This window comes from Apis laboriosa, unplaced genomic scaffold, assembly GCF_014066325.1.
Source record: "Apis laboriosa isolate Shangri-la unplaced genomic scaffold, ASM1406632v1 scaffold56_cov145, whole genome shotgun sequence".
NCBI lineage: Eukaryota > Metazoa > Arthropoda > Insecta > Hymenoptera > Apidae > Apis > Apis laboriosa.
Genome location: NW_025223765.1, coordinates 1138305 through 1158250, shown reverse-complemented (window position 1 = coordinate 1158250; position 19946 = coordinate 1138305). Strand labels below are relative to the sequence as shown.

Genomic DNA, 19946 nt, shown 5'->3' with positions numbered 1-19946 from the left:
GATTTTAAAGACTACAAATAAAAATTTAAAAAAAAAAATATCTTCGAAAAATATTTATGAATTATTACAAGTCCGATAGAGAGTCTGCTGGCAGGATATACTATCAGGTCAAGTGAAATCAATTGCGAAGTATAGCAGGAATTAATTGATGCAGAAACACAGAAGAGAAGAAGAGTCGAAGGGGAAGAAGAGGCAATGCATTAACGTAGTTGTATTCGTTGTTAGAGGAAGTCAGAGGCTCGTCTAACGACGTATGCGTTAAAATTAAATCCAGCCGGAGGCCGACGGCTACGTCTTGCCGACGGCGACGACGACGGCGATGTTACGATGAGATGCGTCCTCTAGCTCAGTCTCAAGAGCACACCCTGGCTGTACGGATGTTCTGATCTTCGATATTTTTTTCTTTGTATTTTCGTGCTTTTATCATCGATTTCATCGATAGTACGTTCAATACATTCATTTATAGTTGGCGGCATAAAAAGTGCAAATACATTCATTGAAAAACAACGAATTTTTGCTGAACTATTCTCTTTATTCTATTTCTTCTATTATATTCTACTTCTCTTAAGCACGAGGTAATTAAAAAATGTCATATTTTTCTTATGGCAGCTTTTAGATTCCTCGTTGACGTCAATAGATCATGTCCTGATTTTTCATGGTCAATTAGCTCAAATTAATATATAATATATAATTGGTAAATTAATATATATTTTATTTTATGTAGAACTTTTATATAGAAAATAACTTTATTTTTTATACGTGAAATTTTTAAATGGTAGTTTATTGATCGAATGTATAAATATTATATGTAATAGTTGTATAATACACACAAGAATTTTTGCTGATTCATGTCGAATGATTTATGAAAAATGTCGACGTACTCATTAAAACATAGTTAATCTTTTGATGTAAAGACAAATTTTTTTTATATTTTTTTATTCAAGAATTAATAGAATAGAATTCACAATTTCAAATTAATAATTATATTATTTTAATTTGGTTTCAAATCAAATTCTATGCAATAATTTGTAAATAATTTTTAAATAAATAATTTCGAATTCTAATATCGAAATTGAATAAGATATATGTGAAAGTTAGTAAAATAAATAATATAAAAATTATAATGTTTTCTAATAATTTTCTTGAATGGTAGAATAAAATTTTCTATAGGAGTGGGGAGTGTGTCATCGAGTTACTAGCCTTGATTCTTCGCCAAATAATTGATAGGGAAAGCATAGTGTTGTCACATTCTCGCGCTAATTTTACATACAATACTTACGACGCACAATTGACAATTTTCATTATTCTAATGACGCATCTAATTTCATATTTAATATTTAATAAAAAAATTCTAGTATTTCATTCTAATTATAAAATTATAGTATTATATTTTTCTTTTATTTTTAATAATAATTTTTATTTAAAAAGAAATGTATTTTATAAATGTATTTATATTTTGATAAATTAAGTATAATTGCTTTATTTAAAATCAATTTTAATTAATTCATTAAGAATAGAGAAATGTTTCAAAAAATTTTAGAAAGCACAAAAAAGTTTTTTTTCTTTCTTTGTGAAAATTGTATTTTGATTCTATATTAAAAAAAATTAAAGAATTTGTTCGTTTTTCAATTTAATTATTTCAAGGCATATGTCTTTTGGTGTTGTAAGGGAAGATGGATCGAGATGATGAAGATTTTGGAGAGGGTTTCATCGCAGAATCTCATCCACTTAGGCCAACGCATCTTTCTGTCCCTCTTAGTGGTCGACCAGATTCTAGAGCACCTAGTATCAGTAGCAGTGTCAGTGATTTGGATGTTCCAATTTATACTCGAGAAACCACTATACCTGTTTCTGCTGGAAAAGTAAGTAAATTTTTTCACAAATTATTAATTAATCTTTCAAATTATTAAAATATTTTCAAATATTAATATATGAAACATATTAACATATTTTTATTTTTTCTTGAAATTATTAACATATTTTTATTATATTAAATTTACTTTTGAATATTTCATGTATTATTTGTAAATTGCAATAAATACGTAAAAATTACAATAAATCATTATTTATTATTAAATATTAATATTGTAATATAACAATTTAATATAAATATTAACATAATAATTAGTTATTTAGATATGTATATAAAAAATATAAAAAAATAAATTGATTTTGAATATTAACTGAAATTTATATAGAAGTAGTCTATTAAGTCTAAAATAAATAATTGAAGATCAAGGTATATATGCAGATATAAACATACAATATTTTTCTATACATATATAGAAAGTGGAATATGAGTGATCATTTATTTTTAAAATTTAAATATCATTTAGTATTATATATTAAATAATAACACTTTATAAAATAATTATTTCTTAATAAGAAATATATATATATTATTGTATGTATATATGTATATATATGTATAAATATATATATATATATATATATTTTTATATATTTTTATTGCTTCTTTTATCAATAATAATTAATAACATATAAATAATTGGAATTCTTCCAAATAACAATTCTTAACCTTGCACAGATCATTGATCGATTCTCTGTAGTGAATATCGTTAGTTGTTAGTAATGCTTTCTTGATCAAATGATCTGTGGTTTCTTTGAATGACGCAAGACATGCTCTAAGCAACTGCACGTAGATACGTATTTGACCCCTGTTAATAGAATTCTAAGCATTCAATTAATATGCCCTTAGTACCTATCGAATAATTAAACGATACTTATCGCTGGTAAAGTAAGCATTATTATATTATTAATTAACTATTATATTACTATTATATTAATATAGTATATTAGTATCACAATATTCTATAATATTTTATAATATTGTAATAAATAATATAATTATAATATTTTGTTTTATTAATAGTGTATCTAAATATTACAAATTGATATTTTTTAAAAGCTACAATATAATTCTTTTATTTTAAAATATTTCTTTTATTAAACATATGTAAAAAAATTAGAATATCAATGAAGAATGCAGTATCATATTTGAAATAAATATAAATAAATTTCATGGAAAATTTATAACTACATATCATGCAAATACTTTAAATACAACTTTTGTCCTTATCTTTATATTATGATAACCTAACTATTCGAAACAATTTCTTTTATATCATAAGATATAACATGCTGTTGTCAACAGGTGAATTTTCTTTTTTTTGGATTTTTACTTCAATCTTGAACTATTTATTGACGTAAAATCAGTGGTTATCATATTGTCATTATCATATCATAATATAAATATTTAATATTAATAATATTAAATATTAATAATATTTAATATTAAATAATTTAAACATATCTTGTTTTTTAATTTTTATTAATTATTATTTATTGGTTTTTTAAAATGCAAATATTTCATTATGAATATTGTTTTATTTAAAAAGCAGTTATAAATATGCAGTTCATATGATTTGAGAACATTCGATAATCTAGCACGTGATTGGTCGAATTGGTGGGTGTGTACAAGGCATGTCACCTGTCACTGCTTTAATTCCACAGTATATTACATATATTATCTGACGCAATCACACATGAATGTTACGATAGTAAACGAAATGCATTTTATATCTTAAATACAAATTATTTAAAATATACATTTAATATGTTTATAATAATAATAAATGTAATTTATATATTTTTAAAAAATTTTTTTTCATTTGATTTATAAATATAATTTATTATTATTATTTATTTATTATAAAATGAATTTTTATATGCGTAATATAATTTTTAAACTATTATATAAGCTATATAAAATTTTTCAAAAATCATTGATATTAATATATTAGAAACTGACATACGTTTTACATGTCACATTTTTTTGATACTATATATTTAGAATTGTTGTATTTCAATATATTTGACTCAATTATTCAGTAATTTCTTAGAAATATTATTTATTGTGACATAAATTTAATTTTATACTTTTTAATATTATTATTTTAATATAAAAATTAAAATTAATTTTAAATTAATATTTTTTATTTCTTTTTAAATATATATAATTTTTCTAGATATTATTATTATAAACAATATCTTTATGATCAATATATTTATGATTATAATACATATATATATTTTATTAAATTTATTAATTAAATTTATATTATTTTTAAATTTGATTATTATTTATTATATATTAGTATTTATTAAATTTATAATATTTATTAAATTACAATGTAAATTAAATTACAATTAGAATTCATAAATAAATATAAATTCTAAAACTTTGGATTCAATCTTGAACTATTTATATGTGATATATTACAAGATGTTTTGAAATAAATAGATGAAATATAATTTAAAATACAAATAATTGTTTTATGATATTAATATACCAAAGGAAATAACTTCAAATTTCTTATATGTAACTAATTTATTATTTTAATATGAAAATATTTTATAATGATTTAAATTTTCAATTCTTTCTTATTTCTTTCTTATATTTTAAACTGCAAATTACAAAAATATTGGAATATCATAAAATTTTAAATTTATTTAAAGTCATTCATTTAAATAAAGATATTATTGTTTTTAATATTACTTATGTTGTGTCTTGTGATATTAGAAATTGAAACAGAGGAGAGTAAAAGAGTGAGTGAAAAAATGAGAGAGTGAGAAAGAGATTTCTTGGGGGCTCGCCATCTATCGAAGAGTGACGTTGTACAGCTTGCATCAATGTGAAGCCATCGTCCGTCGCCCACGCGTTGTATCGTTCGTTTTTACCTAAGATAAAAGCCAAGTGCGTTTTACTATAGTATATTCGCGTGTTTTCTTATGCTTTTGTTTCTTATGTTTTAATAATTTAATAAATGTTTTATAACCACAAAAATTAATTTTTATCGTTTTTTGTATTATGTCCATATATTTGAAAAGAGGTTAGAAAATGTTTGTGTATGTTATATTTTAGAATTTTTTTTATACAAGTATAATAAATTTTATAATTTTAGATAAATGATTATTTAGATAAATTTCATTAAATATAAAATTTATAATTAATATATATATATAATTCTTATTTCAAACATCTTTCTAATTATTATTTAATCTATAATTTATATTTGTAATATGTATAAATAACAATTTTTCTTATTAAATTACATATTCTTATTAAATTAAATTACAAAGATTATAATTATAAGATTATAATTTTAATTATGTGATATATTTCAAAACATATCGATCCATCGGTAAATATTCATCCTAAATATTCAGAGAGAAAGCGCAGGCTCAACAAAAAGTTAGAAATGGAACTCGGTATATTTTGTACCTTATGTGAATTGATATATATATAGTATATAATATATGTTAAAAAACGTTATTTAATAATAACTGACATTGTGAATTTTTAAAAATTATAATTTTATTAAAAAATTATATGACTGTGTATAAATATATACAAATTTAAATTAATTGTGACAAAAATAGTATTTTTAAAATTATATCACATAAAATATAAATAATTTAATCAAATAAAGATTACGTTCGTTTTAAATCTGATTGAAAAAGTTCTATTACATTTATAAATAATAATATTAATTATTTTTTAAATCATTGATAAAAATTTGCAATACATAATGGCTTTTAATATGAAATATAAGAAAAATAAAAAAAAATCAAATTATGAAATAAAAATAAATTATGAATGTAAATATTAAATTTTTAAAATTTTTTTCATGCAAAAGTAATGTATTTTTTTAAAGCATATAATCTAAAATTATAAAAAATTAAAAATAAATTCGTAAATAGAACATTATTTCATTGATTTTTAAATATAAACATATTTTTAGATGATTTATACTTATTATTTTATATGACATTATTATTTAATATGACAAAATATTATATGTTATGTCAAATATTTTTCTATTTTAAAAATATTTAATAATTATTTAATAATTATTTAATATAAATCATGTCTAAATATGGAGCTAAAAAAGCAAGTTTATTTTGATATCTGGTTATCGTTTTGTTATGTCGAAAATTAAATAAAAGATAATTTTTCCAATGAATTAAAGATGAAGTAATCCTCAATTTAGAATTACAATAGAAAATGCAAGCCAGTAAATTTTCGCGCGTGCGCTTTGTTAGATTCTTTGGTCGGTTACTCGTTTATCCAAGAGGTATAAGTATATCAGGATCGAACGTGAATTTTCTTGGAATAGTCAAGCCCGCGTTTTCTTTGACTACGTCACTAATTGTAAGTACTACGTACTAAGTACTGTCATTCGCGCGGCAACTCGGTCATTATTTTTCTTCTGAAAATACATCGAATGAATTCTTTTTTTATTTTTCTTTTTTTTTGCAAATAATGCAAACCTAACCCACGTATAGATAAACTGACAATTATAAGTTGCAAACAGAAATGTATTGAATTAATTTACAAATGAGAAACATAGTTTTTAATCAATGAAATTGAATACATATAACATATTTTACTAATAATATAAATATGCATACTTTTTTTTAATTAAATTTTATATTTTATATCGTTTATAAGCATGATTGTCTAGATATATTACTTTTAAATGTTTATATTTTGAAGTGAATCAATGCAAACATATGATGCGAATAATAAAATGAAATGAATATGATTATAATAAATATTCACATTTGTCAATTTCAATAAGTCATTCGTGATGAGAATTTGTAATATTTTTATCATTATATTTTTAACATTGATTAATTTAAAATATTTTGATATATTGTACATTGTATATAAAAAGCTAGTTTAAGTAAGAGATAATTTTTAAATCAAATAAATGAATAAATTATGATGTAACGATATCACATTTCGTGACTTATAAAGGAATAAAAATTCGTATATACGTAAACAAAATTTGTTATATAGAAAAAATTTTCAATAATTTTCATTTAGAATCCATTTCATTCTTTCAATATACAATGACATGTTAAATTATCATAGATCATGACCCTCCAGATTATACATACATGTACATATATGTATATTCAATGATTCTATTTTCATAATATTAATCAACAAAATTCTGATTAATTATTTATATATAATTTACATATAAATTAAAATTCTAGATTCTTTTACGATCTTATCTCAGTGATTTATTTCTTTATTTATAATTATAATATTAAATTAATAATAAACTATAAATAGAATATGTATATAATATATAAAATATATAAAATTAATATATTTTAAATAAAAATAAAATCAGGTTATTTTATACCATAATAATAACATTTTAACAATTAGTAAAAAAAAATTATTATCTATATATATTAATAGAAATATTTATAATCATGAGTTATAATTTTTTATATTTTTTGTTATTAAATAAAAATTTGTTATTAAATAAAAATAAATTTTCTTTTTTTCTAAAATCAATAAATAAGTAGAAGCATTTTGTTATTTTAATATATGTTGATATTGTTATAAATAATTATAATAAAAAATAATAAATATTTAAATTTTTGTATAAATTTATATTTTGTATTAATCATCTATTATTAGTTATCTACTTGGTTTATAGATTTTTTAGATTTTATACTAACTTTATAGATTTTTAATATATTATGATGTAAACTGTTGCGTTTGTTTCTTTTTCTTTCATTATTATTTTCATATATACATCATTTATTAAATTGATTTTTTAATTATTTAATCTTAAAGTTATATCAAATAATATCTTAAAATTTTTCAAAATATTTTAAACATCTAATCTTACGTAAGAAAAAGTGATTATATTATCTATATATGCTTGCTTTTTCCTTTTTATTACATCATTTTTATATTATTTCGTAAAAGATTCGTTTTATCATTGATATTTCTCGTTTTTATATAATAATATATGAAATATAATTTACACATTTTTTTACAAGCTGCTTTATGATGGAAATGGAAAACGACAAGGTATCATGTAATAAAGAAATTAACATAAAATTTATAGATATTGGTATATGCTTAATTAACAATTATGATTTAGTCAAGCAATAAAATTCAGGAGCAGGCTACAACAAGTACGCCTTCAAATCCGGTGCAGGAGGTAACGAAATTTGTTACAAACTTAAGAACATATAATGTTAAACGGCTCTTATCTTTTCTGTTTCATTGTTTACTCTTTCACATACATTATGGAGGATAAGAAATTGGTGAGTATATTACAAACTGAACGATATGTAGTTCTTAAGACGAAAATATTAATTCTTATTTTAGCTATTAAACTCGTATATATTTGATTTTTCTTTTGTTTTTATTATTATGCACATAAATTTATGATTTTGAAGACAAGGTATCTCGAAAGTATATTTCATTGACTTAAATTGTAACAAAAACAAAAAATTAACGAAACGGAAGAAATCTAATCTCGTATAAAGTTCAAATTTCGAACAGTCGAAATCATTGATGATAATGAATATACATATATTATCATTCTCTATGTTCTGTCTATTAAATTATAAATTTCGAATAGAAAAGACTAAAGGTCATATTGTTGTTTCCTTGATTTCATTATTTTATTTCATTTATTTTTATATATTTTGAAATATCGTTTATAAATTTATATTCTAAAAAATATATTATTTTAATTTTAACAAGTTATTTCTAATAATCATTTATGTTGCAAATTATGAATCAATAATTGTTGATTATATCGTTATTTGATTTACAATTTTAAGGAATATGAATAATGTCAAAATTTTACTTCCTTTTATGATAATAAATTAATATCTATATATTAAAAATAATTTTTTATCTATTGAAAATATTATTGAAAATAAATCCTACTAAAGATTTGATTTTCTATTGTATTTTGTATTAATATAAATTTTTTAAATTATTTTTTGAATAGTTTGAATTATTAGTACACAAATAAAATTATTTGATTCTTTTCAACGTGGGTATATGCAGAACTTACATAAAATCTGGTTTAACTAATGATAATGAGTCGGTGACTGTATTTTATCATTTATGAAACATTCTTTAATTTTGTTTCTTTAATTATGCTTTCTCTGCTTCTTTTTCATTAAACTTTCTGAATATATAAAATGAAATAAATGTAACATTAAGTGAAAAAAAATAGAATTAAATTATTTTGTTTTGAAAAAATTCAAATAAGTTTCATATCATATTATATGAATTATAGAGGAAAGTGAATTTTGAAAATTTAAAGATTAAAAGTAATACATGATATATTTTTCTTATTTAAGCGTTCTTCATATTACATAGGTTATGGCAACCGCTTTGTAACTGTAATATTCTTAACTATAAAATTGGCGCACACAACATGATTACTCCATTAAAAGGTTACGTCCGGTTTTGCATTGAGGTAGTATGAGCTTGTTACAACAAAATAATAGATCCAGAACAAAATTTTTTTCGTACCATCTTGGTACAGTTTAAATTATTCTCATAAGATAAAATTGTATTATAATAACGTAGTCTTATATTTATTTTTATTCATTTAACTATTCTAATAATTTTTTATAAATAATATAATAATATTATATATTTCTTCTATAATTATTATCATTATTATGAAAGTCTTTTTTTATTGGTTTCGTATTTTATTTATCATTATAAAAAAAAATTTATATGATAATTTGAAATGTTATTATAATAATCAACATTGTAAACATGTTCATTTAATACGTCGCAGATGAAATATAAATCCGTTCGATAGGATTATGGTTTAAGAAATTGAGAAGGACAAGCATAAGAAATCTAGATCCTTTCATATAGCGTTTATAATACTTCAACTATATAGCTATATATTGTATTATACGGATTATGTTAATATATCTACATATTAATCTAGAGTATAACTTTCAAGTATTTCTTTACATCAGATATAGATGCATCAGGTTCTTTATCAGGAAGTGGTTAGCGATCATTATACAAAATGATTCCTTTATATATTTTTTAATGATTTACAATTATTGATTTTAAATTTTATAAATATTGACTAAGGGGAAAAAAAAAAGAAAGATCACGTTAGTTTATATCTATATTCTTTTTTTCGAGAATTTTCTCGGAAGAAATGCTGGAATGGTGAGAGAGGTGAAACCTACATTGCTGCACAGTGTTGTCCAATTGGTATGTATAGAGTTTGTTCAAGGGACCTACACCAAGCTTGAGCGAGAAGTAAAGAGGAGAGGGAGATATGACTGGTTTCGAAAATCAGCTTTCGTCCCGCTCGCACAAATGTTGTCTCAGTAGCTTTCATACGCGACCGTGACACGGAACGATTCGGTCGTTGTCTCCTCACTGTCGTCGCATCATTCAATTCGAATTTTATGAGCTAGTGACAAAAAAAATTTTTTTTAATAAGTGTAATACGAAAGCATACGAAATTTTATACCATGACTGACAGAGGGTGGTTACAGGTAAAAATACTTTCAATATAAACATATCTAGTGCCAAATAATAATATTTAAATTAATAATTAAAAGTTTCGATATATTTGGTTTTTTTGTTCTTTACAATTCACAATATAAAATTCAATAATTAATGATAAAATATTTGATATCAATTAATTATGATTATTATTTTATGTGAAATTTCTATTTGGCGGTAAATGAAATATTTTTTTAAATCTATTGTGCTTGTCTTGAGTATTATGAATGTTATTAGCATTGAAATATTAACATTCAATTTGAACATTTGAAGTATTGTATATTTTCAAAACGCGGTAACATTTTCACCATTGACAATTAGTAAGTAGTAGTAATAGAAGTAAAAATTGTAATAATTAAGTTATATTCAAGGTAAAGAATTTTATCAGTGTTTTTATTTCTAGAAACAAAGAAATATTGTTTAGGTCTTTATCTCGATCATCCGATTTTATTACAAAACTAAAATGATATATATTTAATTTGATCGATCAACTTTGAAAATGTTATTTTTTTCACAGATTTTGAATTGTTTATTTTATTTAACGTGTTAAACGCAACCTATGTTACTCACTTTTTTTTAGATAATCGTATATTAAATTAAATTCACAAAAAAAATAAAATTTTTTAAGCATAAATTAAATATCACATTGCATCATTATTTAATTTTACTGGAAATGTCTAGTGCAATAAATCAAAAATCGAATGATCGTTAAATAGTTATTATATGATACTCACAAAAAAAAATTTACGCTTTGATAATTTAATCCGATTAAATACATTTTTCCAATAAAAATTCCGTTTTTTTCTTTCTTTCTTTCTTTTTTTTTTTTTTAATATGAAATATAGCAATTGTACAAATGAACGAGTAAGAACATGAAAATTATTAAAAGCATTGATCTGTTCTTTTGTTGGACAATATTATTGTTCTGCCGACATCGATGCTCTGTATCTCATATTATCTCATAAATTAATGCAAGTAAAATTCCTTTGAGAGTGAAAGGAAATTAATAAGAGATGATATTAATCTGGAAATACATGTTATGTCAAGACTTGCGTTAAGCCAAGGTTGTACTGAATAACCAACCTATATATCTACTGAAGTTGTGATACATGTAGGTGACTTTACTGTAATAATGATTTTCTAGTTACATCTAGCAAAAATATTGTGATTGAATATAACGAAAGTGTTCTTCCTTTTTTATAATTATATTTTGCATATACTTTATAAATTTGATTATCATATTAAAATATCATATTGAATAAACAAATATAAATATAAATAATCAAAAAACAAAAAAAATGATTATTTAATATTTAATTAATGTAATGAATATAAATTATTATATGCATATATGATAATGATAAGGAATGTCTTATTATAAAAAAAAAAATTTAAAAAAGTGAAATTTAAACTACATGTTTAAAGATAGAAACATTATTTAATAAATTCTTTTTTAATTTTTATTAAAATTTACTTATTAAAAAATTGTATCTATGCATTTTTAAAATATAAATTATTGAATTTCAAAAATCAGAAATTACAGTTCTTTTTCGTTGTACAAAGAATGACGTAAACTAATAACGTATGTAAAATCGCAATATTCTACGTATTATACATATTAGCTATGCATAAATAAAAGTCAAATAAGACGATTGTAAATAAGATTAACACATGAACAATATTTCAAAATTTTTATTTTATAATTTTGAAGATACGAATATACAATATCCGAAAAAAGTATCCATACATTATGATCTATTTAGTTTAAACAGACATAACTTTATAATATTTGATCAAAAAACGATCTATCTCACGTAAAAATTTAGGAAATTAATCCTGTTATAATAATAAAAAATAACTGAATTTTTTAAATTTTTATAAAACTTTTATTTAAAAAAAAAATGGAAAAGTTTGTTTATTGAATAACCTACTTAGTTAAGAATCAAAAAATCCAGCATACCATCCAAAGTTATTTTTATTTGAACGAAAATAACGTTATTCTTATATTTTCGGTTGGAAAAATTCGTCATATAATATGAAATATAAAATAAATAATATTTTTTAAAGTAAAATATATTATATAATTCGATACATTTTCTCTAATAGAAAAATTTATTTGTGCTCATATAAGTAATTTTTATATTTTATTTAAAAATATAAAACGAGTTTTTTTTATTTGTTTCTTTATTTTGTATATTTTATTTGATAATGATAAAGCATTATAATAATTTTGAAACTTATATAAAAATTCTGTTTTATTTGACATTATTACTTATACATATGTATGATTTGATTAAGAATATGTTATATAAGTGATTTAAATATTTTATACGATACTTATAATATAGAGAAATTAAAGTAGTTATTAAGAAATATCTTAAATTCTTAGAAACATGATCAAACAAATTGATAGATCGAAAATTTTGATAAAACGTTTGCGTTTGTCATCTAGTAGCTATAATTAGAATGCTTGAACTTGTGTATGCCACGAGACCGGTGTAGAAGAGGCTTGGCAACGCGAACCAATCGGCGTTACTTGGGATAGACACACCTCTGTTTCAACCAATGCCAACAAAAGTTTGCAGAACGGGAAATTTTCACATCTTCTCTCTCAACTTGTAATATGTTCGTTCCGGAAATTTTATTCTAATATATAATGAAATTAAATTTCGTAATTGGTATTATATTTTTCACCATTATTGCAAGCAACAATCGTTTCCTAATATGTCAACAGTATTATATATATATAGAAACTAATTCCAGTACGTGGATGTAAATAAACACAATTACACTATTGCATGGAATATGCTTACGAAGCAATTTCATTCGCATTGGTGTTATTTTTTTGAAATAAAATCTGTAAATTTAATCAAATCAGATAAAACATAAGTTTTATATCACGATAAAATATTTAGTGAATAGAAACAAAGTTAGATAAATCTGAAATTTTTAATTTTTAAAAATTTAAAAATAAAATTGTAGGTTATTGAAAAAAATACAAAGTACAATTTACTTGTTATTTATTTCTAAATCGATATTTATATTGTTCGTTTAAACTTTTTGGACTGATTGCAACAAAATCTTGGCTATATTCCGAATAGTAGAGTTAGTTTAATAATCGGTTAAAGACCGAATAAAAAGAAACAAAAATGAATTGTGGCAATGCTCCTATAGTAACAATATATATTCATAAAATAATCGTGTGACATTCATATATTTTCATCAAACTTGGTAAATATTCTGTTAAATATTTGTTTCCGATTTATCATTTTTTTTTTCATAAATACAAATTTTTGATACAATACGTACATAATCTATTTATATTCTGTTTTACATATATAGATTTAACAAAAAAGTAGTGGACACAAAATACAAGTGAAAGTGAACTTGAAACTTTATCGTATAGTAAAATAAAAAAACTATTGATATATATATATATATATATATATATATACAATAAGTTATAATATAATTTAAATTATTAATTATAGTTTTTATTATTACAATTTTCAATTATATTTTTGGAATAATCGACGAATAATGAATAATAAAATGAATAATAATAGAATAAAATTAAATAGGAAATATGTTAATGAAATACAATACGTAAATTTAGTTGAGAAACACTGACTGGTAAGCTTTCTTGAAGTACGTATGCGTGTCACGTACAATAGTTTGCTTAGCATGTTTGTGTGTCACAGATAGAAGCGATATAAAAATGCGTGGCGGGGGTACCGACCCGCAGAGTGGTCTTTGACACGTGCTTGAAAACAGCGGGAGCTTGTATAAGTCTATATTTTCCATAAACTATTCGAGTTAGAACATTTTAATCGCTTATCGGTACGAGCCTATTCAATTCATTGGTAAATCAATTATAATTTCTCGATGACTCTGAGAACGGTTGGATTTAAATTACGACCTTTATTTGGAAGACCGGTAAGATGCAAACAAATCTTAAATTTATCAATTAATTATATAATTAATGTGTAATATGATCTTTTTATTTTTAAAAAAAATTCAGCCAAGAAAAAAGGGAAATAAAAATATAAAATAATATATAATATTATATATAAAATAAAATATTAAAAATAAATCTTCTATTTTTTTAAATGCTCCAATATTTATTTTTCTATAATATTCTTTACAATTTAATTACAGTTAATTTTTTTAGTTCTTAAATTTTTAATAAAATTAATTATTTAAAAAAACTGAATCTGAATAAAAATTTTAACCGGATTAAGATTTTATAAAGATTTTTATTCTAATATTTGTTTAAAATAATTTGAAATATAATCAAAAGATATAATTTATTTAAGCTAGCTATATAATTTTTTTAGCTAGCTAAAAATAAAGTTTTTTAAATATAAATTTTAAGATTTTTATTAAAATTTATTAATTATTTCTTATAATAAGTAAGATACATATTTCTTTTTAACCAATTAAAAAAAAAAATTTTTTAATAAGTTTATTGTCTGACATTGATGAATAAAAAAACGATCGACTAAAAAGTAATTATCTTTATTGCAGGGTTTAAACGGACGATTAGCATTTGCTATTGCAGCTGCTGCACTTGGATCATCATTTCAACATGGATACAATACTGGTGTCGTCAATGCACCTCAGCAGGTATTTCATAAGATACATTATCAGCATTTTTTCTCACATACAATATCGACATGAAGCTACTTTGTAATGATATTTATTCATAAATTACTAAACAAAATTTTTACTTGTTCACAATAAGTGGTTACTTATTTAGAATTCTTAAAATAAATAATAATTAATTTTTATATTTAAATAATTAGTCATTTACTTGTAAACTCTGGTTTAAGTATAAAATTAATTATATTTTTAATATATATTTAAAAATATTTTATATTTATATATTTTTATATAAATAATAATTAATTTTTATATTTAAATAATTAGTCATTTACTTGTAAATTCTGGTTTAAGTATAAAATTAATTATATTTTTAATATATATTTAAAAATATTTTATATTTATATATTTTTATATAAATATTTTACATACATAGAAGTAATAATTAAGCATTTGCTTATATAATGTTTTTTTAGTTATCTTAGATTTTAATACGTATCTTTTTGTATGTTAAGTTCATTTTTACAAGCGCCACATAATCAATATTGAATATATTAAATACAATGAATGATCGTAGCAAATGACGCCATTACAAAAGTAAAAAAAAAATATATTTAATAATTGAAATCGTGATTATTTGATTTGTTTTTTTGAAAATATAATGATTTAAAAAATAAAATTCTCGGACAATCAATATTTCTATATTTTAATATTAATATTTCATTTAAAAAAATAATCTCAATTTTCGAGACTAAAAAAATTCATTCTATTTTTTCATTTATCTAAAAGATTAAAATTCGATAAATTCCCTAAATTTTCAATAGAAATAAAATTTGAATCTTTTTCCATCTATTTTCATTAATCGTTAAAAATTTAACATAGTAACATATCATTTGAATTGCTGTTATGTTGAAAAATGAATTTCTAATTTGAAATCATTTTTACTCTTTAAAATTTCTATTTATTATTGATTATTAATATTTTTAATTTCATTACTGAATTTATGATCTAGTTTTCTTCTAGAAAAAAATCTCTGTAACTTTAATTATAATGCACGAAATCTAATCATTAACATAATACACAAATACATGACAAAAGCTTGGATTTGAATCTTGGAAATTTGTGGAATTTGTTCGATAATCTTCTTCTAAGCGAAATTGGATTGAATGGATTTTTTAACAATTTAAAATGAGAATCTTTTTTAACAAAGATTATTAATTTTAACAAAGATTACATGAAAACCTTAATAAAAAAAATAATATAAATATTATTAATATAATTAATTAATAAAGAAATTAGTAAAGAAATTAGTAAAGAAATAATTATAACAAAAGATAATAATACTAACATTAATTTTAAATTATTATGTATTATCCATTTATTTTTATCTATCTATAATTAGCAATTTCTTTTTACAAATTCATTTTATACATATGATTTTAAATATTAATTTTAATTGTTAATTAAATAATCTATAGATTATAAAGATATATAAGTAAAATTTAAACATATAAACATATGGTGATAATTTTAATTAAAGTTTATTAACAATTATTTCCATCATCAAATTTTCTTGATTAATTTTATACCTTCGACTATATTTATAATTAGAAATGGAAAAAAATGATATAAATATATCATGTATTACAGCTTATTGAAGATTGGATCAGTGACTTGAAGATGAACCGTACCGGTCAAGTAACAAAACAATCAGAAGTGACTATGATATGGTCAATAGCGGTGTCGATATTTTGTGTAGGCGGAATGATCGGTGGTTCTCTGGTGGGTTCGATAGCCGATCGTTTTGGTAGAAAGGGTGGTCTGTTAATAAACAACATCCTAGTTCTCTTGACAGTAATTTTCGAAGGCTGCGCCAAAACAGCAAAGAGTTATGAAATGATAATTATAGGAAGATTTCTGATTGGTATTAATGCAGGATTAAACGCTGGTCTGGCGCCTATGTATTTATCTGAAATATCACCTATTCATCTACGAGGAGCTGTTGGAACGGTTTATCAATTAGTTATCACTATATCTATTTTGGTATCACAAATTCTTGGATTAGAACAAATTTTGGGTACGGCCGAACAATGGCCTCTTCTTTTATGCTTGACGATTGTGCCTGCAATCTTCCAAGTAATTGCTCTTCCATTCTGTCCCGAAAGCCCGAAATATTTGTTGGTCACTAGAGGAAAGGATATGGAAGCTCAGAGAGGTAAGTTTTTAATATTCCGCTAATCGCTTTCTTAAAATTATATGTCATTTTAAAATAGATTATATAATCAATTGTTTTCAACGTAAACAAACATATATTGTATTATTAGAGCGAAACATTTATTGATAACGAAAATATTATTTATTGCAGCTTTAGCTTGGTTACGTGGCACGATCGAAGTTCATGATGAAATGGAAGAAATGAGGACGGAATATGAATCAGTAAAACTTGTGCCAAAGGTTACATTGAAAGAATTATTTGTAAATTCTACTCTTAGAATTCCATTAATAATTGCGCTTATGGTTATGTTTGCGCAACAATTATCTGGTATAAATGCTGTAATGTTCTTTTCAACGAAAATCTTTATGATGGCACAGTTGGATAAAAATGCGGCTCAAAATGCAACATTAGGTGTTGGAGCAATGAATGTTCTTATGACTTTTATTTCTTTAATACTTGTTGAAAGAGCTGGAAGAAAAACATTGATGTTAATTGGATTTTCTGGAATGTTTATCGATACTGCCTTACTCGCTATTTGCCTTGCTTTTGCAGTAAGTATATTGTTATGAATGAATTAATATTGTTGAAAAAAAAAAAATGCTATAAAAACTTGTAAAATATGCAATATATTTTTTTTTCTTTTCTAGGAAACATCTCGTGCAGCAGCTTATTTCTCAATCGTATTGGTAATCATGTTCGTAGTTCTGTTTGCAACTGGACCAGGTAGCATACCTTGGTTTTTAGTATCTGAATTGTTTAATCAATCTGCAAGACCTGCAGCAACGTCCGTTGCTATAGCAGTTAATTGGACGGCAAATTTTATCGTCAGTATCGGATTCCTACCGCTGCAAGAAGCACTAGGTGCTTACGTATTCATTATTTTCGCCGCTTTACAAGCATTCTTCGTTTTCTTCATTTATAAGAAAGTGCCTGAAACGAAGAACAAAACAATGGAGGAGATTAGTAGCATGTTTAGACAAATATCGTATCAGTAAGAATTTTTATATTGCACTTAGAGAATTAATTACAATATTTTTAAAGAAACATTTCACAAATGAATGAATCGAATGTAGGTACGTAATTTTTTTAAAAAATCCGTGACTTGACTATAATAAGTATATCTATTTTTAAAAAATATATTTTTATTACGTTTTTATAAAAATTAAAGATAATATTTTTTAGCTAAAATTATATTTTTATTTTATGATAAATTAAAAGAATATTAGTTTAAATTTTGCATAACTTTTAAACATAATTTAAATGCTGTCAAGTCACGCATATTTTTTAAGAAGTTTGACTTTTAATTTTAAATTTAAACTTAGTTCCTATTGTTACCGGCACAATAAACTTATAGCAACAAACAAGAAGAGTATCAGATTAATAACAAAATATAAAAGAACTAGTAAATTAATTACTTATCTCAACAAATTTATTTTTTTAAATTCTTTGTTTCTCTTTCTATAAAATTAATTTCGAACGAAATTAATAATATAATGTAGCCCAAATTTTAGTTTTAGATAATTATACAGAGCTCAAAAAAGATAAATATTAAGAGATAAATATTTTATTTATAAAATATATTTTTATCAAAAAACAACAAATTACATAAATAAGGAAATTGATGATAAATAGATATATAAACAAAAAACATATTAAATATAAAATATTATATTAAATATTTAACTCGCAGTTCCTTAAGAATAATTGAGAAAATTAAATGACAATTATTCATTTTTAGTAGACATTCTTCTATCTTCAAAAAAAATGAAGAGGCGATATTATTTAACTATATTGATACTAATTATTATAATTCTAGTCATAAAAATATAATATTTTTTAATTAAAATGATATTTGGAAAATTTTATTAAGATTCATATATATTTTTCATTGCTGTAAAAATTATATTTTTAATATAATTTTATTAGAATATAAAAAATATTTCAATTTGTTTAAAATCTTTAATAAAAATTAATTTTACATTAAAGATCTCTAAAATATTTATAAATGTCTATATATATTTAATATGATATAAATATAGCATAAAACTGTTGGAACTTGTGAGATTCATTTTCGAAAAAATTTTATTATTATAAAACTTAAAAATTTAAAACATTTTTAAAATTTTTACACATTTTATTTGTTTCATGTATAAATTTATATGAACTTATGCAAATTTTGTTGTATGAGCTATGAAAAAAAATTTTATCAAAATGAGAAAAATTAAAAAAACTGTTACTCTTGTACATAAAAATATCATAGGATAGTATCGTATAGCGTAGAAAAAAATATTATATATTTATACATGCATGTAATTAGTGAATGTTTAAATCTGTATACCGTTAAATCTGTATATCGTTGTATATTTATTAGATATTTAATTAATACGAAAAATAACCAAAAATCATGTTAAAATATCGTAATGACATAAGTTAGAAATATTAAGCAACGTTCCGCAGTAAATTATGAACAACAACATATATCTATGAATGCAAATAATACTCAAACTTAGTTCTATTTTTTATGCTTTTTATGCTATTAAATTTATTTTAAAATTCAAGTTTTCATAGTGTGCCGGTGTATATCATAAATACATTCAATAGTGAATTTTAATTCTTAAATGCTGAAATATATAAAAATATATAATTAAAATTAAAAATATTGTGAAATATGACATCAGATCATATTAGATTTATATCTTAAGTATGTCTAATTGTAAATGTAAT

The 19946-nt window shown here is 21.8% G+C and overlaps 1 protein-coding gene across 15 annotated transcripts; it reads left to right on the top strand.

Moving 5' to 3' along the window:
- The first annotated feature begins 167 nt into the window (after positions 1-167).
- LOC122717730 (solute carrier family 2, facilitated glucose transporter member 1-like) lies at positions 168-18423 on the top strand. 15 transcript variants are annotated; one of them, XM_043942083.1, is made up of 9 exons: positions 1726-1862; positions 4604-4777; positions 7894-7924; positions 7998-8057; positions 8152-8163; positions 14933-15031; positions 16658-17222; positions 17373-17773; positions 17870-18423. In XM_043942083.1, exons 3-9 carry the CDS (start codon positions 7901-7903, stop codon positions 18215-18217), a joined length of 1509 nt encoding a protein of 502 aa, XP_043798018.1. In that variant the 5' UTR covers positions 1726-1862; positions 4604-4777; positions 7894-7900; the 3' UTR covers positions 18218-18423. The 15 variants fall into 15 exon arrangements, with proteins under 15 accessions (XP_043798006.1, XP_043798015.1, XP_043798009.1 ...); XM_043942084.1 differs by lacking the exons at positions 1726-1862; positions 4604-4777 and having other exon boundaries at positions 8158-8163; XM_043942071.1 differs by lacking the exons at positions 4604-4777; positions 7894-7924; positions 7998-8057; positions 8152-8163 and adding an exon at positions 168-371 and having other exon boundaries at positions 1674-1862.
- The last annotated feature ends 1523 nt before the right edge of the window (positions 18424-19946 follow it).